General features: G+C 43.8%; 1 protein-coding gene across 2 annotated transcripts in view; it reads right to left on the bottom strand.

Annotated features, from left to right (window-relative positions):
• The window catches only part of Scfd2 (sec1 family domain containing 2), a 327,459-nt gene extending 304,555 nt beyond the window's left edge, over positions 1 to 22,904 (bottom strand). Inside the window, exons 1-2 of one of the 2 annotated variants that reach the window (XM_076546449.1) lie at positions 21,915 to 22,904; positions 17,865 to 18,033 (exon numbers count right to left, since the gene is read on the bottom strand). In XM_076546449.1, the coding sequence (XP_076402564.1) occupies positions 17,865 to 18,033; positions 21,915 to 22,752 (1,007 nt within the window). In that variant the 5' untranslated portion in view covers positions 22,753 to 22,904. The remainder of the gene's footprint in view (positions 1 to 17,864; positions 18,034 to 21,914) is intronic. The other variant, XM_006979706.4, reaches the window with a different exon arrangement.
• Positions 22,905 to 23,259: the final 355 nt, after the last annotated feature.

The raw sequence follows: 23,259 nt of genomic DNA on the forward strand, positions 1-23,259 counted from the left end.
GTGAAGCCAGTCTGGTCTACAGAGCAAGTTCCAAGAGAGCCAAGCTTAGGCAGTAAAGGAAACTACTGAAAACAGAAAGTTGATGATGATGTAATTGAACAAGGGGTCCATGTCCAGCTCCAGCAAGCAGTAGAACTTGACAACTTCAGTCACATGGTTCTGGTTTTAGAGTCAAAGATAGAAGAAGAGTCAAAGAGATATGGAATCTCCCTCCACAACTAAGGCCAGGTATGTGGCAGGGGTGTCCCTGCATGGAGGTCCAGAGAGGCCAGTAAGTGAAGCTGTGAAGTTGAAGCCTGGATTATCTTGAAGACCCCAAGATGTTGTTGATGCCAGAGGTATGGGATATCTGCTGAGGAGAGCTGCTAACAGGAAGTGGAACCAGATCAAGAGAAAGAAGTGTGTTGCATTTTGACATCAGACATGGAGAGGCAGAGTTTGGAGTTTGCCCAGCTGGTTTTCGGTCTTGCTTTGGTCCAGTATTTCCTCACTATGCTTCCTTCCCTGTGTTTTGAAATGGTAGTGTATATCCTGTGCCATTTTGTGTTGAAATTATGTGATTGGCTTTTTTATTTTGATTTTATAGAGGATTACAGTTAAGAGATTGCATGAATCTCAGAAGAGACTTTGAGCTTTGGACTTTTAAACATTCCTAAGACTGATAGACTATTGGAAATTTTGACATTAGACTAAATGCACTTTGCATTATGATATTGTTACAAGCTTATGGGAGCCAGGGAATGGAATGTGGTAATTTGAATGTGATTGGCCTTCACAAGTTCCTAGGGAGTGGCATTATTAGAAGGTATGACCTTGTTGGAGGAAGTGTGTTATTCTGGGGGGTGGGCTTTGAGGTCTCCTATGCTCTAGTTATGCCCAGTGTCTCAGTTCACTTCCTGTTGCCTATAGATCAAGAAGTAGAACTATCAGCTCCTTCTCTATCTCCATGTCTGCCTGCACACCACCATGTCCCACCATTATGATAATGGACTAAACCTCTGACTGAAACTCAATTATATGTTTTCCTTTATAAGAGTTGCTGTGGTCATGGTGTCTCTTCACAGCAACAGAAACCCTAACTAAGACAGTGGTCATTGGCACGGGTCTTTAACAATTATAGCTGTTCCTCTGCAATAGTCTCCTTGGGAACTTTAAACTCATTCAAGTTCCTTTCATCAAACAAGCTGCACAGTGTTCACCTGCTGTCTCTTGCTGTAGAACTAAGAACAGTGAACAGTAACCATGCCACAACCTGGACATTAGGTGAAAAGGTCCTTCCAAAAACAAATGCCTTCATTAGTTTTTAACTCAACCTCACTCAGATTCCCAGGGCAAAAACAGAATATAGCTAACTCATTGGCCAGAAAGTAACACAAATGATCTCTAGTATAGTTCCCAATAGAGTTCTTCTTCCCTTCTGGAACTTTATGAGCCAGACCTGCACTGCCACATTCCCATAAGAATGTCCCTGAAAGATCTGATACTACAACCTCAAAGAAAGCACATTACTAGTAGGTCTTATCTACACCTACTCTACACCCTTTGTGTCCTATTTTAAACCTACTTCATCTTGGTCAGATGTTTCTTCTTAAGTTCAGGAATAGCTGACCAACATCTTTTTAATAAGTCTAGCCTGAAACAGCTTCACCCCCCATTACTACATAAGATTTCTGTGGGGCTGGAGAGACGGCTCATCAGTTAAGAGCATACTGATGAGATCTTACATAGGACCCAAGTTCAGTTCCAGCACCTATAAGGCAGCTCACAACTGTCTATACCTCTAGCTCCCTCCTAGCCTCTGTGGGCACCCTCTACACACACACACACACACACACACACACACACACACACACACACTTGTAAATTTTAAAACTTAACTCTTTCTTTAATTTAAGGACTTCTGAAAGATAAATAAAACAGAGTTTTAAATTATATTTTCAGATACTCTAATCACATTCTATTTTCAACACACTTTAGACTTTATAAAACACATTGCTTTGATTCTTTGCTCAGGCTCTACGCCGTGATCACTAACTCAATCTAAAGAGCCTCACAGAAGCCAAGCAACTACCTAAAGTACACTCTGCCTGGAAATGGCAAAACTGGAGATCATGTTCAGGTGACAAACTTTTAAGTTTGGTGAGCAAACCAATCAAAAAGGGTCAACTAGGAAAGATGCTGGCTATTTTCAATAGTCTCTGTTGGGTTCTTTTCCAGTCCCTAATTCCATAATATCCACTATTCTCCATTTAAATTGGCACATGGGCCTTCCCCAGGCTAGAATATAAGAATGAAGAGTGACATAGATCAACATGGTAGAAAGCACAGGCGCTCCAGATAACCAGGCCCTACACCAAGAGGGCTGCAGGCAAGTCAGAACACATCCAAATGCCCCACCACCACCCAGGAGGGTCCTGACTACTGCCACACACCCAGGAGGGTCCTGACTACTGTCACACACCCAGGAGGGTCCTGACTACTGTCACACACCCAGGAGGGTCCTGACTACTGTCACACACCCAGGAGGGTCCTGACTACTGTCACACACCCAGGAGGGTCCTGACTACAGTCACACACCCAGGAGGATCCTGACTACTGTCACACACCCAGGAGGGTCCTGACTACTGTCACACACCCAGGAGGGTCCTGACTACTGTCACACACCCAGGAGGGTCCTGACTACAGTCACAGACCCAGGAGGGTCCTGACTACTGTCACACACCCAGGAGGGTCCTGACTACAGTCACACACCCAGGAGGGTCCTGACTACTGTCACACACCCAGGAGGGTCCTGACTACTGTCACACACCCAGGAGGGTCCTGACGACTGTCACACACCCAGGAGGGTCCTGACGACTGTCACACACCCAGGAGGGTCCTGACTACTGTCACACACCCAGGAGGGTCCTGACTACTGTCACAGACCCAGGAGGGTCCTGACTACTGTCACACACCCAGGAGGGTCCTGACTACTGTCACACACCCAGGAGGGTCCTGACTACTGTCACAGACCCAGGAGGGTCCTGACTACTGTCACACACCCAGGAGGGTCCTGACGACTGTCACACACCCAGGAGGGTCCTGACTACTGTCACACACCCAGGAGGGTCCTGACTACTGTCACACACCCAGGAGGGTCCTGACTACTGTCACACACCCAGGAGGATCCTGACTACTGTCACACACCCAGGAGGGTCCTGACTACTGTCACACACCCAGGAGGGTCCTGACTACAGTCACACACCCAGGAGGGTCCTGACTACTGTCACATAGGTGCCACACACAAACCACCCCTCTACTCAGAGAAAGTCACCCCTGCCACAGACCCCCATCACTGTGCTGTGCTGCCTGTCTGCTGGCTATGAAATCTCTCGCTTGAAGGGCAATTTAATTCAGCTCCTCTCTTCTCACACTCTCTCTTCTTCCTATTGCTACATAAACATATAAAGAAGATAAAACTGCCTCAAGATTTTATATTCTCTTGTTGTCTTGTTTTACATACTAGCATACTTTCCCTTGTAGTCATCATTAGTCACTAACAGTCAAGTTGTTTCTCAATGTTCATTATTTTCCACTTCAACTTTATTGTAGAAATGCCCCTGAAAAAAAAAAAACTTCCTAAGGATGGGGAGATTGATCCAGGAGTAAACACCTGCCACAGAAGTGTGACCCCTGAAAAGAATGGCCCCCCATAACATAGATCTGTAATCCCGGTGGCATGGTGGGCAGTAGAGACAAGAGAATCCCCAGAAGACTGTGAGCCAGTTAGCCTGGTATACACAGTGACAAACAAGAGAACATGTCTCAAACAAGGTAGAAAGTAAGGGCCAGCAATTAGTGTTGTCCTTTGATTCTGCATGCATGCCATGGATATATGCACTGTACTCTCACCATGAACATAAAGAGAAATATTTTACCTTTCTGAATTTTCAAATTATATATATGTATGTGTGTGTGTGTGTGTATATATATATATATATATATATATATATATATATATATATATATATAAACTTTTAAAAATGAAAAGACAAACTATCACAGTCTATGCCACCTAGAGAGATCATTTCTAATCCTGTTCTTACTTTATGTTCACTGCATCCTTAGAAAAGATAAAGTATTCTTTAGTTATTTACTGATTCCTAAAGCTGACGAGGTGAAACCACTTATCTAACATCCTGTTTTTAGTAATTATTTTTAAGTGATGAAGATTAGAACCTCTGACCTTAGAGAGGCAAAGCTGGGCTCTAGTACTGAGTCACATCCTATATAAACCATGTCTTGTCTCTCCATAATAAAAATAGTTTAAGGAGCATTAGAAAACATTTCTAAAACTCCAAGTACCAATGAGCTATCTGTGCCTCTGAATAATTCACCTAATCTCACCTGCTATTTTCATTTATTGAGAACTATGTCACAGGCAATATGACTATCTCATTGAGTAACAATTCTCCAGGGTATCATAACCCCATTTCATAAATGAAGAAGCAGATTCTTTAAGAAGATTAACTGGAGTCCCCCCAGGCCACCACAAGATTCTGTTGAATCTGCCTGCCTTTCTGATCCCTGCCTCAAAAGGTATAGCTTCTCCTTTTTCTTCTTTCCTGTCTCTTTCCTTTGGATGCTGGCCAGAGCCTGAGTACGCTTCTTCTGTACTGTGGGCTTTCCTACTCTTTCTCTGAAGATCTCCTCCCCACAGTGTGGATGCTTTCTGTCGTGTGACTGACTTCCATGCCCCTAACTCAAACGCCATGGCTTTCCCTTTCCTGTTTGCCAACTTCTTCCTCTAAGCAGCTACTGAGATTGACAGCTTGTCTATTCGGTGAGTTTTTCTTTTAAATTCTAATAAATTTTCCTTGAGCTTCAAGAACAGACAAAAGTTTGCCCAAGTTATATAGTCTGTACATTGGTATTTGGTCCATGTCCCTGTAAACTCCATATAGTGAGCTTGGTTGCATACAATTCTGTGAAGGAAAGCAGCTAGAACGCCAGCATCTGAGGACAGATCCCTGCCACATTTTGGTCCTCCAGATGCACATATGAATTTGATTTAGCCTCCAAAGTACATCAACTTATGGGTGACTGTCCTGTGCTGTTATTTATTTTACTAAAAGTATTTCCCCTTTCACAAATCTAGTGACAGAAACAAAGAATTAACTAAAAAATATCCCGCCGGGCGGTGGTGGCACACGCCTTTAATCCCAGCACTTGGGAGACAGAGCCAGGCAGATCTCTGTGAGTTCCAGGCCAGCCTGATCTACAAAGTGAGTTCCAGGAAAGGTGCAAAGCTACACAGAGAAACCCTATCTCAGAAAAAAAGAAAAAAAGATATCCCACATACTTGTAGAACGTGAATAAAGCACTTTTCTACCATCTCCTCTGCTTCTAAAGGCTTGTTTTCCAGACCTAAGTTTTAATTCATTGTGGTTACTGAAATACAGTTTTGTTACGATTCATTCTTTGAAGTATATGATAAAATCATAGATGTTTGTCTTATGAAAAGGTCTATTGTGTTGCTATGAGATGTAATTATCCTATATGAGTATGTAAAATGCTAGATACATACAAATGTGTGTTTATAAGCTATCTTGTATTCCTAAAATTAACACTATTTTGACAGGTGACCACATTTGAAGACTACAAGCTAACAATCACAACCTGCTACAGAAACCATCTTAAAATCTTTCAAGAGATTTCTTGCATAAAGATATGGCTCTTTCCATTCATTCCTGGCTCTTTATTCACCATAATTACTCAGCTCTTAATGGAATTTTAGAAGTTGATTTGGTTTGGCAAGTATGAAATGTCAGATTCAGTCTACTAGAAATAAACAGGAAATATTCACCACCAAATCAAATACAAAGACGGCAGCATTAATTTTTACAAGGTGCTTGGGTGTTGAGTCACAGTCCTGCTCCGTCAAGTGAAGCAGTAATTAAGAGGTTGATGCACTGTGGATGCACGCTGTCATCCTATGACTAACTGGGAAATGCTTTCTTCACGGTGTTCAGGGAAGCTAAGCTTCCTCACGGGATCCGGGTCACCAGCCTCAGTACTCCAACGGAAACACAACAACAACAACAGCACTGATCAACTGACTCAACAGTTCTAGTCTGAAACAGAGCAAGCTGAGTCACAGGCTGTTACTGGGAGGAATAATGGCTTCCATCTGTGTGAGCCTGATGAGCTAAATAAATCCCTCAGACTTCAGTAGTCATCTTTACTCTTGACTGCTGTTTTAAACAATTCAGCTTTAAGACACATACCCTTCAGCCTTGATCTCAATAAAAGAGGAAGAATTACAATGTAGGAGACATGAAGTAGACCCTTGAAACGGGGAAACCAGTCTCTCCTTCGTCGTTCTTCCAAAATCTCAGCACTCCCTGCAGCAGAATGTTCTGGAGCAGCTCTACCTCTGGAGCGAGCTCTAACAGAGACCCGGGAGAGGGCATGTTCCTTCCGGTGACAAACAGCAGCCCGGGGAGGACAAAACAGTGGTCTCAGTGAGGGGGAAAGGGCAGAAGGAAGCTGAGGATGTGCTCCAGGAGAAGCCGTGTGGGAGGAATAGCCAGACAGAATGGAATTCCAGTAGATGGAGCCAGAGTGGCTGGGGAGAGGGGCCCGACAAGTCCTTTCACGGAGAAGAAAGAAGTGTGGATGCAGCCAGCAGATCCACTTTGACCCCTCCTAAGCAAATATTAAGTCAGTCCAGGCCTGGCGGCTCATGTCAGAGATGGCTGACTTCCTCTAAGGGCAACAGAAGGGTCTTTAACAACCGACTGCACTGTTGAAGAATCACTTGGAATTTACAGTGCCAAATGGATCTGAGGACTGAATTGGAAGCTGCCCTCTGCCACTGGGCTACATCCCTATACCTCTTCTGACTTTTTCCTTTGAGACAGGGTCTCACTAAGTGGCCTAGGCTAGCCCTGAATTCACTCGGTAGCACAGGCAGGTCTTACCATTTGCAGTCTCATGAGTATCTGGGAATAGAGGACACCTCCACTAGGCCTGGCTTCAATATTTATTAAGAACCTACAATATAATGTTCTAGGCACAGATAAATGGTTTTCTCCCTAAACCCCCACAAATGTGACCCTGTTCCAAATCCCGCTTCCTATTTTATATTTATAATACTTGTCACTAACAGGAAATTATCTTAGTACATTTTGTAATAAAAGTAGCAATGAAACATTAAGAATATAAGCACTCTGTCTTTAATTGAATATTGCCATCCTGGGCCCATGGGTGGTCATAGTCTGCCACCAATATCTTATGGGCTCTGCACTATGGTTTGATAGCATACAAGAATGGAAAGGTTAGGCATAGAGTTTCTCTAATAAGCATCTAAAGTCTGGTCACTATAAAATAGTGACTATAAAGTCATCCAGTATGAGACCATCTGCCATTAACCCCAACACTTTGGAAGCAAAAAGGTCACTGTAAGACCTGCCTGGACTACATAGTGAGATCCTAGATAGATAGATAGATAGATAGATAGATAGATAGATAGATAGATAGATAGATAGATAAAAAAGAAAAGTCACTGTGCTTTAGAAGACAAGAACTCCACAGAAGCTGCTCAAGAACAGAAGGAAAAAAGCAGAACCAAAATCAAACAAAACCCACACTCGTAGCAACACACACAGCCTCCCGTGTAGACTCAGCACTGACGGGATCATTTTAGAAATCTGTGCCCACTCTCATACGTACTTTCAAAAACAACTCTCAGGGCTGGTGAGGTTAAGAGCATTGGTTGCTCATCCCGAAATCACTGGTACCTCCAGCTCCAGAGGATACAACAGTCTTTGGGCTTCTGTTGCCCCCCACAAATGTTTCTCTCTCACACACCCATTTTTATATTAACTCTATAACTATAAATACAGGAAAAGGCCTTCTAGCAAGAATGCCAGCAAGTAAGTGCTAAGAGAAAGCACCGTAAAGACAGCCGAAGGGCAATCTGGGCACTCCACTGAGTAACTCCCGTCTCTGCAGCATGAATGAGATTTAGACAGAACCCAATACAGCCTGCAACTGGTTAACTCCCCAAGAGTCGGATTTTCAGAGTTGGTACCTATTTCTTTCTTGGCAGTGACCCCAGCCCAATTAGGAACACCAACACTTACTTGTCGCTCACTGCAGTAAGTCTCTCCATTCTGTCTTTTTCCACTGTAGCTAACTTCAGAGGGTTCCTGACTTTGTTTCAAGGAGCATAGTTTCCATTCAAATTATGAATCCCAAAGTTACAATGACCTAGAGTTCAGTCTTCTCACAACACAGAGACCACAAGCCATTCTAAATTCTTCAATATGGAAGAGGTTTAGGAGGTTGAATATGCATTCCTTGTATCAAAGAAGCAGTATGTCAGCAATTAGATACAAGAGCATCTACCTGCAAGCCCCTCTCAAAATTTAATTCAAACAGAATTCTGAAAAGTATATATGTTAAACACAATTCTCCATCACACACACACACAAAAAAACAGCCTATAATAGCTCTGTTATTTTCAATTATTTCAATACTTCATAGTGGGCACTTTTATTCTTTAATTTTCAGAGAAGAATCCATAAATTATTCATAAATTCTGCTTTCTAAAACTGTAGCCGAGCCCAGAGGATCTCCAGGTCCTTTTTTTTAACTTCTATAAAAGTAAATAAACAAAAGAATAATACCTGCCTGTAGAGTTGCTTTTGAATAAATTGTGACAATACATCTTAAAACACAACTCGGACATGGAATGCTTTTTGTTTGTTTCAAAGTGGCATGTCAATGAGATGCATTTGGAGAAGAGCAGTTGTTAGAAGCCAACAAACAAAAACCCAACCAAGCAAAACACACACATGCATGTGCATGCGCGCACACAGACAGACAGACAGACAGACACACACACACACACACACACACACACACACACACACACAAAAAATAGTCCAGGAGTTGCGGCATTGCTCAGTGGTCAAGTCTTATCATGCACCATGCATTAGGTTAAGCCTCAGCATCAAAACAACAAAACAGTATCATTCAGGGGTTTTATGAAATAAATCAGATAGAGATACAAGGCAATCACACAACATACAGTGAGGTTCCAGTCAACCATGGGCCACATTCAGGATGGTGCCCCTGTAAATTTAATGAGCTTCTAGAGAGAGTTTTGCACATTTGTGGTCATACTGTGCTGACAGTTACAGTATAGTGCATGCAGTTATACACAGTACCTGATTCTCGGTGACCACAGTAAACACTGTCAGTAGTTTAATGTACGCACTACAATCTACTTTTATTATCTTAGACTGCATTCCTTTGTGGGTGGGTGTGCGCGCACTCGTGTATGTGCACATACATGTCATGGCACTCATGTGGCGGTTAGAAGACAGCTTGCAGGAATCCGTTCTCGACATCCACTGTATGGGATCTAACTCAAGTTGTCAGGCTTGGTGGCAAGCACCTTCCCATCTCTTTCCCACTTCTTTCCCCATCTCTTTGGCCCTTGTTTTTACAATATTTTGTTAACACGATGACTATGTTTAACTATTCAACAAGTATAATCTAGAAAGCCCATGTTGTTGTTTGGCTTACCCATCTCTAAGCCCGTAACTCACGTCACCTCCAGGTCCTGTTCTGGATGTGCAGAAGGAGCACCCACCACCATGCACTCATTCACTCGTTTGTTATGTCATTCAACAGCTCAAGTGGCAGGTACTATCCCCAGTGTGGGGCAAAGTGGCGAGTAAAGCTGGCAAGTATCTCTACTATCATGGATCTCTCTGCCAGAGCCCGCTCTCTCTCTCTCTCTCTCTCTCTCTCTCTCTCTCTCTCTCTCTCTCTCTCTCTCTCTCTCTCCCTCCCTCCCTCCCTCTCTCCCTCCCTCTCCCTCTCTCATAGAGAAAGAGACCAAAACAGAGCATAGACAACTCTAATAGAAAGAGCAGTGCTGAGGGGAACATGCAGGAGAGATGACAAATACAAAGTGCTAAGATGGGGCTGGAGAGACGGCTCAGCGGTTAAGGGCACTGGCTGAGGTCCTGAGTTCAGTTCTCAGCAACCACATGGTGGCTCACAACCATCTGTAATGAGATCTGGCGCCCTCTTCCTGGGTGCAGGCAGAACACTGTATACATAATAAACAAACATTTTTTTAAAAGTGCTGAGATGGACAGGAAAGTATTGGGGGCTATGCAGCCTAGTTTCAGACCAGTGTATAAGTGCTTATCCAACAGGTCTCCAGATGAGGCAAAGGCCACGGGGACAGTCTTACTTGTCAAGGATCAGTGAACTTCAGGATAGCATAGAATACCGTTGGACCATGCGGCCTGCATGCTCTCTTCTCTCTCGTAATACTGATGTTTCTCTTGGAAGTTTCAGTGTCATTTTGTCAGTCAGGCACGGAACAGATGTGATCGTTCCTGGGAACCCCATTTTTTCTCAAATACTTTCCCCAAAAATTCTTTGGGGACTGATGATTCTCAAGTTTCTTTTCTGGGGATGCCAGCTGTCACTCCAGACCCTGAGGGCTGTCCTGATTCAGTGCTGACAGGATCAGAGGCAGATCACCCTTATTTCTGTAAATATGCATTGTTAAGTTCTGAACAATATTGTTGTTCTTGAAAATGTGTCCTATGTTTATCACGTTTTAGTTTTGTAAAGACAGGATATACCTAGCTTGATGTTTGGTCAAGCTAGCAAAATGGTAAGTGTTGTTTTGGTTTAAAGATGTTTTGATGTAAACGTTGGAAAAAAAAACATATTTGACATATTTGTTTTTGATAGAGGTTAACATTAGAGGATGGGGAAAATGTGTCTGTTAGTATAGAAAAACATGCTTATTTTTGATGTATAAATAAAGGCAGCTGGAGCTATTCAGGGCCAGCCACTGTGTGAAACTTATCTTGTGGCCAGACAATTCATTTTTTCATGCTGACATCCCTTCCCCATCTCAGAACCTAAAGCCAGGCTGTGACAGGACTGCAATGCTATGGAATAATCCTGTGTACACTGTGAAAATGTGTTGCTCTCATTGCTAATAAAAACTTGATTGGCCAATAGGTAGGCAGAGTTTTCAGGACAGAGAGAATGCTGGGAAGAAGGGCTGTCAGAGTTGCCAGCCAAAGAGGAAGAAGGGTGTGTACGAAATGAGGTAACAAGCCATGAGTACCTGGCAGCAAGTAAAGGAATAGAAATGGATTAATTTAAAATGTAAGAGTTAGCTAGTAACAAGCCTGAGCTATTGGCCAAACATTTGTAATAATATTAAGTCTCTGTGGGTTTATTTTGGAGCTGGCAGTCCTGACAAAAATTCTGCCTACACTGTGACAAGAAAGGACTTGCAGAAAATGAAGAAAAATTTGGAGCAAGTGTGTGAGAAGGATCCAGGAGCAGAGACCGTCAGGAGCCACGGACTTGAAAGAAGACACTACATGCCTATGCAAAGAATAGTAAGAAAGCCAGTGCAACTGGAAGGGGGCAGATGAGGAGGTGAGAAAGAGAGGACCTAGGAAGCCAGGTGGCTCTCAGTCTTGGAATCCATCGTAAGTCCTTGGCTTTTCACAGGAAGAGTGTAGGAAGAACAGGAGAAATGGGCACTGTAGCCAGAAAATTCTGCAGCCCTAGGCCAGAACCAGTTGGATTACATGCACTTGGAGAATCAGGTAAAGGCTGAAGATACTGAAAGTCCAAGGGATTAGAAAGAGTGGGGCTTGGGGCCAAGAACAGAAACCCATTTCAATAAGAAAAAGGATTCTGCCTTCTTCATGCCAAAAATATTTCACATAATCCAGGGAAGGGTGGATAGGGATGGCCACACCATGCTGTAATGTATTTATGTTCTCAATTTCTCATTTGCATTGGCAGGAACTTCAATGGCTGTAATTGCAAACAGCCTATTATAAAAACTGTATTAGCAATAAATTTTTATTATAAAAGCTTATATCATACTTAGAAACTTGCTTTTTAAATACTATTCCATTGCAGGCACATTTGTTGCCAAGTACCCATCTGTTCTGCATTTGATCCTCACTCCACTCATTGAGAAGCTTCTGAAGAGCTGTCAAAGGTAGCAGTGGTTATTGCTATTGTGATGGACATATGGTGTATGCCAGGAAAACTGGGATTTATTTCAATTCCTTCTTTGTGGACAAATCATCCAATGTTAACTCCTTCATCCGTCCAAGCAACGGAAACAAAGCTACCATTTTTCTCCCAATGATTGCTTATAATGTTCTCAGTATGTATCTCTGTGTCTTTTATAATGTATTTCCATCATCATCATCATTTCTCCAGCTCTGCCCTCACTAAAGCTTTCTGCTTTACTCAGATCCCTCTAGAACTCATCTTTGGATGGCACTTAACCTCATTTTCTGTAACATCCACTCATAGTCCGACAAGAAAAAGAAAAGAGCACCAATGAAGGCAAAGACCATAGAAATGGACACAGCCTACGTAAGTGCTCAGCGGCGGAGCTAGGTCACAGCAGAAGCTTAGGTAGGGTGACTTTTGTTTAAAATACAAAAAGAGGCTTAGATAGCATTTAACGCAATGCTCTCATTTTATAGATGAAATAAGGTACAGAAAATGTGTCAGTACGGCTTTGGTTGTGATTGTCTGAAAACAGTAATTCAATTTAGCTTAAATAAAGAAACACATTTTACCACATAACTTGAGACTCAAACAGTGTGGGGACATCCAAGGATGCTCTTCTTTACAACAATCCTAGTCACTGACCTTCCCTGTTGCAGCAGGGAGTTTGAGGAGTCCTGGGAGTTAGGGGAGAAGAGGAATAGAGAAGGAGCCAGGGTTGAGTCATGTTTAGGAAGCAAAGATGTGAGGATGAAGACACTTCCTCCTGCCCATTCTTTTTTTTTTTTTTTTTTTTTTTTTTTGGTTTTGGTTTTTGTTTTTCGAGACAGGGTTTCTCTGTGTAGCTTTGCGCCTTTCCTGGAACTCACTTTGTAGACCAGGCTGGCCTTGAACTCACAGAGATCCGCCTGCCTCTGCCTCCCGAGTGCTGGGATTAAAGGCGTGTGCCACCAATGCCCCACCATTCTTTTTATTTTAACATAATTCTGTTGTGGAATATTAGTTGAAAATGTGTTACACTGTTTATGCTGTGGAACATTTAATAATGCAAAGATGTATTTCATTTTTTTATGTTGCATTTGTTTAACTCTGTGAGGCTGTATTACTTTGCCTGTTTAAAACACCTGATTGGTCTAATAAAGAGCTGAGCAGTCAATAGCAAGGCAAGAGAGGATAGGTGGGGCTGCCAGGCAGAGAAAAAAAAAATAGGAGAGAAGAGGGAGAAGGAGAGGACGATGCCAGGGGCCAACCACCCAGCAGCACAGCCAGCCATGGAGTAAGGGAAGAAAGCGACATAGAATAGAGAAAGATAAAAGCCCAGAGGCAAAAGGTACACAGGATAATTTAAGAAAAGCTGGCTAGAAACAAGCTAAGCTAAGGCCAGGCATTTATAAGTAAGAACAAACGTCAGTGTATTTATTTGGGAGCTGGGTGGTAGGCCCTCAAAGAGAAGAGAGAAAAAAAAAACTACATAATTCTTTATTGAATCTTTGGTAATTTCACATCATACACCCGAATCCCATTCACCTTCCAGTTCCTCCATATCCACTCCTCACCCCTGCAGCATGCTCCCCAAGCCCCCACCCCCAATTAATTAAAAAAAAACAACCCACCTCCCTCCTCCATCTCTCCAACACCTCTTCATCCAACCTGGCGGCACTGGGAGCCACAGTGTGCCATGCAGTACAGCCTTTTGTCCAATCAGCCACCAGCAAACTGTTCACTGCGATGAGTCATTGGTCTGGTTCAAGGCCTCTGGTACACCATCATCACTGGACCCTCACCGAAATTCCTCTCAGACATCCTGTTGTTGCTTGGAGTCATGGAGATCCTGCAGTTACCATTCAGCAGGACCAGTCTCTTCACATGCTCCAGCAGGTCATAGATGGAGCAGATGTTAGGGTGGGCCAACCCAAGGCCCAGGATGTGGGTCTCGGTGGTAGCTGAGCTGGTTGGTCCAGGCCACTGGGCCCACCTACCTCAGGCGACGGGCAGAGCTAGCTCTCTTAAACCCATGCCATCAGGACCAGCTCTCCCACACCTGCGGTGATAGGTGGGGCCATCTCTCCTCAGTAGGGGTTGGGGGGCAGCTCTTCCTTGGGGGAGCAGTGTTGTGGAATATTCCTTTATACTATGTGAAGATGTGTCACTGTGATTGGTTTAATAAAAAGCTAAATGGCAATAGCTAGGTAGGAGGTATAGGCAGGACTTCTGAACAGAGAGAGCTTTGGGAAGAAAAAAGGCAGAGTCGCCAGCTGGATGCAAATAACCAGGATAGACATAATGGAGATGAGGGAACAAGCACATGGAAGAATGCAGATTTAAAAATATGGGTTAATTTAAGTTATAAGAGCTAGTTAGAAACAAGCCTAAGCTAAGGCCAAGCTTTCATAATTAATAAGTCTCCATGTCATTTTGTGTGTGTGAGTTGGTAGCCCAAAAAGAAAAATCCGTCTATAGGGCAGGGACAGCTCTCCTGCTGCAGTGTCCAGAAAGGGACAAGACCAGCTATCCCAGGGCCAATGAGGGGCAGGACCAGCTCAGCATGGCCTTTGGATTTCAATTGGAATGGCTCTTAAGATCCACCCCGCCATGGTAATACAGGCCATAGACATCATCACAGACCCCAGCTGCAGCAGGAATACGGACTCAGACGTGGCCCTTGGCAGCAGCTTGGGCCAGACATCACCATGGCCCCTGTGGCAGCACAGGTCATCCAGATCAGTATGACCCTGGTGGTAGTAAGGCCCTCAGACACCAACATGGTCTCAGGTGTCATGTCCATTTCTTAAACAATCACTCGCAAGGAAAAAGGCAGTTCAGGACAGGCCCTGCTGTAGAATGGATGCTGGAGAGACTAAATACGCTGGCCACAATCACAACATCTGCTAAGGATCTGAGGCTGCTTTCATTCCTTTATCTATCCTGTCGAATGTGTAAGAGTTCACATGTTTTCTTGTACTCTAATCAACCCAATTCCTCATTTTACAACGTTTTCTCAGAGCTTACTTGCTCTTTTTCTAATTACTCTAGGCTTTTATGAAAGAAACATGGGGTAATGGAAGCACTGACTCAGAGCTGGACCTCCATCTTTCTAACTGCACATATAACATCTTAAGTCACATGATGAAACTAAAAGATTAGAATGGGGAATAATAGAAGCTGTTTCACAGATTTGAGAGCCATTAAATCAGTTAGCATATCTGAAGTGTTCAGGAGCGACATGCCAAGTCTTCTCTTTTTTTTTTTTTTTTTTTTTTGGTTTTTCGAGACAGGGTTTCTCTGTGTAGCTTTGCGCCTTTCCTGGAACTCACTTGGTAGACCAGGCTGGCCTCGAACTCACAGAGATCCACCTGGCTCTGCCTCCCAAGTGCTGGGATTAAAGGCGTGCACCATCACCGCCCGGCTCCAAGTCTTCTCTTAAATGTGCTCTATTACCAAAGGGCATCACTGCTCTGGTCTCTTTTAAGTAAGTCTTCCAGTTATCTATAGACATTCACCTCCCTGGCATGCCACATGACCTCAGCATAGTTCTTAGTATGAACAGCTCCCAACCCCCACTGGGAAAATGGGGACAAATGGCAAGATAGGCCTGTCCTAAGCAGAAAGACTAAAAGACAGGAGGCAGTTAAAACTAAGTCTCTCTCTGATGTCAAGGCCTTGAAGAGGCTTTTCCTGAGTTCTTGCTCCCTAGACTACAACTATTTCTACTTTCAAAAATTTGATCAACAGTCTTCCTGATTCTATTAGCTGTTAAATACCTTTTACTGAAATATGCTGATATTTTTTTCTGTTAGTCTATAAAAATCACCATGAACAAACAGGACTTCTTGTATTAAATACTGACGTGACTATTTTGTGTCGTATTGAGTTCCTGAGTCTGGTCAAGAGCCCACCTCTCCTCTGGGCCCCACATGGACAGCACAACGGGGAAGAGAGTGGCTCTGAAATCAGACCTTCCGGTGCATTTCTAGCTCCTCATCTATGTAATTTACTGTCTTGTTACCTCAATTTCTTTACTTGAAACACGGGAAAATCTCCCTCATGGATTTACTGTAAAAACTTAAAAGTGACTTCCCAACTACAAGATGCTTAGGGATGAGCTTAACACAATAGCACATTCTGGAAAATGTTAACAGAGCTGATGACAGTGGTGCCCTGTAAGGATGTCTCTCTTCTTCACGGTCATCACATCAGGCCCTGAGCATCTTCTTTCTACATCCTTTCCATGTGGACCTTATTTCCAAACCTTGAGACACAATCATCTCAAGGCCCATTCTTCCACGAGGCCAAGCTGACGAATTTATCTGACAGCTATCTATAGAAATGGTCACCAGTGGCAGTTCAACATCCCCAGTGGCAGTTCAGGTCAGATCATGGCTACACTCTTCCTACTGTGCCTGAACATAACTCATAACACTACCACAACAAAAACAGTGCTCTGTGAAGACAGGAATGCTAGTTCATCTTCGCTGGTGTCCTCATTTTTCTTAGCTCACAGAAAGTACGTAACTGTTAGCTTCTGAGGATCCTCCAATCACAAGGACCTCAGAAGAGAGGCAAGCTTTTGCTCTAGCTCCTCATTGTTCATGTAAACAGAGAGAAGACAAAGAATAAAACTTCCAATTTTCGTCCCACCCTAGGTACCAAAAGAAAAGCTGAAAACTTCAGTTACTACAAATTGATTCTAAAATGAGAGGAAATTTTAAATGTATTACTGTTTAGATTTGAAACTATACCGTCAAAACATCCTCTTTTGTTTAAAAACACAAAATAGATAAAGAAAATAAATACTCTATTTCACTACTAATACATTTAAAAAACAAATTGCAGGGGCTGGAGAGCTGGCTCAGCTGGTTAAGAGCACTGACTGCTTTTGCAGAGGGCCCAAGTTTGGTTCCAGCACCCATGTGTCAGCTCACAACTGTCTGTAACTCCAGGTCCAGGAGCTCTGACACTTTCTTCTAACCCCCATGGGCAGCAGACATGGGACACATCCATCCATCCAAGGAAAGCACTCATACACATAAAGAATAATAAATAAATCTAAAAAAAAAACCCAATATTCTCCTAAGAATTGTGGATGAAGTACAAAGTTGAAAAGGTGTGACTACATATGTTTTTTATTGTCATGTCTAAAGAAAAGTCTTTGTTTTTGAAACATTGCATGACTTCAAGGACATATATTCTTTGATTTCTCAAAGTGCATGGAGAAAAAAGATATGCCTTTAAATGAACATATCACCCAGTGATACCCAAAGCATATTATTTAAATATAAAATATGTCACTGACTCATAGCTATATGGGTTGCATTTAGTTATTTGATAAAGCCAAGTAAGTATGAAGAGAAACTGTGGAATCCCAGACTTAATCCCTATAAAACTATCTATCAAATAAATGGAGATCCACTCACGGACTCACTTCTTGGATGCTGGAAAAAGCATAAAATGTCATACTCTCTGTCTTACTATGCCTAGTGGGTATGATTATTGATATATTTATAGGTGGTGTTTTCCTAAATATTACCCATTATGAATTATTCTATTTGAGTAGTGTTTTATTCACTCACTCTTTTCTTTCTTCTCTTAAAAACAGGATCTCATGTAGCCCAGGATGGCCTGGAACTGGCTAACTAGGCAAAGATGATCTTGAACTCCTGACTCTCCTGCCTTCATCTTCCAAGTGCTAGGATCACAGGTTCATTTCTGTTCTATAGAGATATTCCATCTTAGCTAAGGAAAAGGGAGGAGGACGGAGAAGGAGAGAAAAACAACAAAGCCACATGTCTTACTTGGATTGTGCAAGGCAGCCTGGTGCAATCACATTCTGGTTTCCCTCTATGGCCTGGACAGCGGTGAGCTCTGCCATGTTGACCATCACATCGTTGGTGTGGCCTGGTAGCTGTGGTAGCACTGAGATGATCTTCTCCACAAAGTTGTCTCCATGATGTCCAACTGCTCCTGTTTAACCACACAAGCAAATGGAAACTCAAAGTGGACAGGAAAACAATGACCCATGCCAATAATGCCACCTACACTACCTACCTCATACCCTCATCAATTCAGGGTCACTCAAGAGCAATGGGCAAACACTGCACTCCCATAACATTAATGCACCACACCCCCTCCATTTCAGTACTCTCAATACTTGTGCGGCTCACTACATCTTCACTAACACAGCCATAGGCTATCACTCATTTCACAGTATTAAGTAACTTATGGTCTCATCAAGTAGAAATTTCCTTTTATTCAGTAGTGCAGAGCATTTTAACATTAATATAACTTAGAATACAAGCTTTTAGGAAATGAAAACGATCTCTATATTACTGATATAGAATCAAAACACTACAGTCACACATCTTTGCAGCAAATGAAACTTTAAGCTAACCATATGCAAGATAACTTGGGTGATTACCCAAAAGATACCCAATAGAAATATTTGCACTTATATGCTTTAGGCCCAGTAACAAACCAATCTAAATTAAAATCTACCCTAAAAAAGTCTACTCAAGCTTTTCTACAGGAAAGCGTATCATAATTTTCAAATGAAAAGGAGATGGGACAGCTAGATGGCTCAGGGGAAAAGGGTCTAACAATCTGACTTCATTCCCTGGAACCCTCATGGCCAACTTCTGCAGGGTATAGAAATTTCTTGGCTTACACTACGCCAAAAGGTGATTATTTCCAGATAGGAACATAAGTCAATCTTAGATCCACATACCAGAGGCTAAGCAAGCACATCATGTCCTAGAAAACAATCCTTTATCTCTGGCTTCGTCACCTCACCAGACTATATTGCCTGCTACCAACACATACATGTGACCTCATCCCATGTGGGAGATACCCTCTACAGGTGCAGGAACTCATTATTTAGGGAGATGTAAACATCTACTCCCTCTTTATAGAGCATCAGTGGCAAACTAAAGCATGCTTCCACCAAAGTCCAACTTGGGGAACCAATGAGTTTGTTGGGGTCACTCACAGAGCAGGAGTGAGATTAATGACAGGACCATGAGTGACCCAAAACTGCCCCCTCCCACCAGACTGTCCTATGGCATATCTGTGGGGCATTTTCTTGATTAATGATTGATATGGAGAAACCAGCCACTGTAGGCAATGCCACCGCTGGGCCGGTGGTCCTGGGTTGTACAAGAAAGCCAGTCCAGTAAGAACATTACTTCATGATCTCGGATCCGGGTCCTGCTTGAGTTCCTGCCCTGACTTCCCTCACTGATGGAGTATTACCTGGAAGTCTACGCTAAATGGACCCTTTCCTCACCAAGTTGCTTTTGGTCATGATGTTTATCACAGCAACTGAAAGTTAACTACAATACGTGAATACTGTGGTGAGAAGACCTAGCAAAAAAACAGCAAGCCAGATTTATGACTGATAAAATCACACAGCAAAATCACTGAGTGCTTATCTACCTTTTGTATCTTTTATTTTTATATGTTTGCTGAAATGCTCACCCCTTCATGTGCTTGTAGAAGGCAGAGGTAGACAATGCACGTCTTTCTCTATGGCTCTCCATCTTTTTTTTTTTTTTGAGACATTCTGTTGCTGACCCTGAAGCTCACCAATTGGCTAGCTCTGCCTCTCCATATCAACCTCTACCACCACCACCACCAACAACAACAACAACAACAACCAGCACTGAAGTTACAGATGCATGCTCTCACACTCAGGCCATCACACTCGGCTTCAACCTATGTTCTCGGGATCCAAACTCAGGTCCTCACGCATGTGTAGCAAGCACTTTACCCATGGAACTATCTCCCTCTCCCTAAATTTCCTTTTACTCTTTGCTGTACTCTATTGTAGTCAACACTAGTCTGAGGTTCAGGGGGAAAGGAGTCGTACAACTCATCCATGGATTTGGAAACACAAAGTCACTAACGAAGCCACTAGCTGGGAAGTTTTGAAAAATAAAAGCTTAATGAGAATGGAAGTAAAGAATAAAATCTGACATAGATGATTGTGGAAATGGCCCACAATCTAGACAATTCTCAAGTCTGCTACAAAATGAAGCCAAATATAATGGAATTGAAGTTGGATGAGAAGGAGGAGTCAAGCAAGGATATGCCCCATTATGCCTGTATGCCAAAGATGAAAGTCGGGGGGGGGGGGGTGGGGAGGTGAAAATGATCAACTTAGGGGTACTGGGCAGAAGCAAATCCACAAGAAGTGATGAGAGAACACAGAGCTAGGCTCCATGGGTAAAAATGTTAGGAAGGAAGCAATGTTCCCTTTTAATATGAAGGAAGAGAAAACTGTACAGATTTGGTGACAGGGAGGTACAGAAGCCTTCTGCTAGCTTGTGTTTTGTGGAATTCTGCCCTCCGGGCATGACATGGCCACGACATGACCACTGCCCTCTTGAAATTAGCTATGATTACCATACATCCCACCATCATTCCCTCCGAGCTACATCTTAAAATCCATCTAATTAAAGTAAAATGCCAAAGCTACTTCCTACTAGTTTTTATAACATCACTCAAGTTTTATTTCTAACCTGCAAAACTAACTAACTACTGGTATCAGTTTTCTGACCCTGAGTGGCTAGCACATACTATTATTGAATTGTATCTACTTAACTCTAGGACAAAGTTGACCTCTGAAAATAAATGTTCCCATCATATATCAAAAAGCATTTTTTTTCTTCACCTATTTTAAGGTTAGAGTTATTCCTTGCACATATAAATAATACATTGCCAAAATTGAGATTGCTATATAAACTTCAACAGAATGAGAGCTAAGAATAAATCAATACACATTTGAAAGTACTTTCTAAAATTCTTTTTCTATCTCCTTACAGGTAGGGTCAGTTCCACTTTTTTGTTTTGTTCTTCAAGACAGGGTTTCACTGTGTAGCCTTGGCTGTCCTGGAACTAACTCACTATTTAGACCTGGCTAACCTCGAACTCACAGAGATCCAACTGCCTCGGCCTCCCAAAGGCTGGGATTAAAAGCATGTGCCTCAACAGCCACCACCACCAGGCCAGTTTCAGTTTTTAAAAAATTACATTTACCTATTTATTTGCATATGGAGGGGCATGTACAAGCCATGGGTTCTTGCAGAGATCGGAGGATAACTGGACAACCCTCAACCATGTGGGTCCCAGAGAACAAACTAAGGTCATCCCCTGGGCTGGTGGTAATATAAGAAGGCAGGTAGAGCGAGCCATATGGGGCAAGCCAGTAAGCAGTACCCTCTATGGGCCTCTGCATCAGCTCCTGCCTCCAGGTCCCTGCCCTCTTTGAGTTTCTGTCCTGACTTCCTTCATTGATGGGACAATGATGTGGAAGCTTAAGTCAAATAAACCCTTTCCCCCAAGTTGTTTCTGGTCATGGTGCTTCATCACAGCAATAGAGACCCTAACTAAGACAACTGCTATTAAGACATTTCTAATAGTCTCTAGACTAAGTGCAGTTGTTTAAAAAACAACAACAGCCAGGCGGTGGTGGCGCACGCCTTTAATCCCAGCACTCGGGAGGCAGAGGCAGGCACATCTCTGTGAGTTCGAGGCCAGCCTGGTCTACAAAGCAAGTTCCAGGACAGGCTCCAAAGCTACAGAGAAAGCCTGTCTCGAAAAATAACAACAATGCACACTAAAGCCATATTTGCCCCGTTACAGCACTTAACAAATTATACTGTACTTGGTCTATATCCACCCCCTCCTCCACCAGACAAAACAACTCCAGACACTGTCAAATTAGGAAGTGATTCATTTAGTTCATCTTTCTATTAGCAACCTCAATATGAGGCCAACAACGCTGTATCAATGCAAAGGTCACTTCGCTGGGTGAGTGAAGATGAAGAACTCCTAGACATTCCACTCACCTGTGAGATCCAGAGTTCGATCCACAAAGACCACGGACGCCCTGCCTGTAGCAGTCTTCTTCCTGTTCTTGGCAGGGGCATAATTTGCCAGATCTGTAGCGATGACCCGACTGAGGGAACCCACAGCGAAACACTCCTCGCGTACGCCTAGATGCTCACACAGAGAACTGAGGCCCGACACCAGGCATCTGATGTGCAGCAGCAGCTCAGGGGTCAGGGCAGCGGCATCCACTTCACCCAAGTTGATCAGCCTCCTCTTGTCGGGTCTGGCACTATTAAGGAGATGTACATCCCGAGGTAGCAGTGGGAAAAGGGTAGCAAAGGCAGGAGTAAAGGCCAGGTGGGGAGCAGCAGGGGCGAGCAACAAAGGGACGTGCAGCACCTCGGCCGTGTAGTTCACGTTGCCCATCCACTCGCAAAGCTTCTCCTCCAGCTGTTCGAACACCGGCTGCTGCCCCTCTAGCTCGGCCGCTGCAGCCGCCGGTACGTGGTTAGCAGTGAGGTGGACTGCGTGGCTCACGGCTGTGACCACCACACAGTGCTGAAAGTGACTGCGGCGAACGATGTCTCGCAGGGTGTCTACCGTCCGGCCTTTCAGCAGGCAGCTCAACACGAACACCGCCCGGGGCTGCTGGGCTCCACCGCCAATTGCCTGGGGCTCAAATTCCCTCAGGTGGCACGCTGGACCCTTCACCGCCTCCAGAAGCCGGCTTGATCCGCAGCTCCAGTGCAGGCTCTCGGCGCAGGCGGCGTCCAGGTAGACCACGGACCACTTCACTTTGGCCAGCACCTGCTCCCAGCCTTGCTGGGCGAAAGACAGGACGCCCGCGGCGCTCATGGTTCGGTACTTGCCGGCTGGCCGGGGGGCGATGTGCCGGCTGGTGGGCAGAACTTCGGTCAGAACTCAGAACTTCCGGATCCCGGGTACCTTGAGACTTTTGACAGTCAACACAGTACACGTGGGCCAGTCTCTGACGCGTCCCAGTGTGCGCACGGTGATGACGTCCCCGGGCGCTGATTGGCTGGCCAGGCGCGCGGGCTGGCGGGAGGAACCTCTCCGCGGGAGGAGGCAGCCCGCGGTGCACGGAGACTCAGTCGTCCGGCAAGCTGGCGGCAGGTGCTTTCTAGGAAGGATCTGAGATGGGTTGTGTTTGTTCGTCTCTGTCAGCTCACGGCACCTTTTCCTTCCAGTTAAGTAGTCTCGGGAATCATAAAACCTAGCCTGAAGTTCACGCCCCTCTTCCCCAACCCAACTTTTTTTTTTTTTTTTTTTTTTTTTTTTTTTTGGTTTTTCGAGACAGGGTTTCTCTGTGTAGCTTTGCGCCTTTCCTGGAGCTCACTTGGT

The sequence above is a fragment of the Peromyscus maniculatus genome, chromosome 10 (assembly GCF_049852395.1).
Source record: "Peromyscus maniculatus bairdii isolate BWxNUB_F1_BW_parent chromosome 10, HU_Pman_BW_mat_3.1, whole genome shotgun sequence".
Taxonomy (NCBI): Eukaryota; Metazoa; Chordata; class Mammalia; order Rodentia; family Cricetidae; genus Peromyscus; species Peromyscus maniculatus.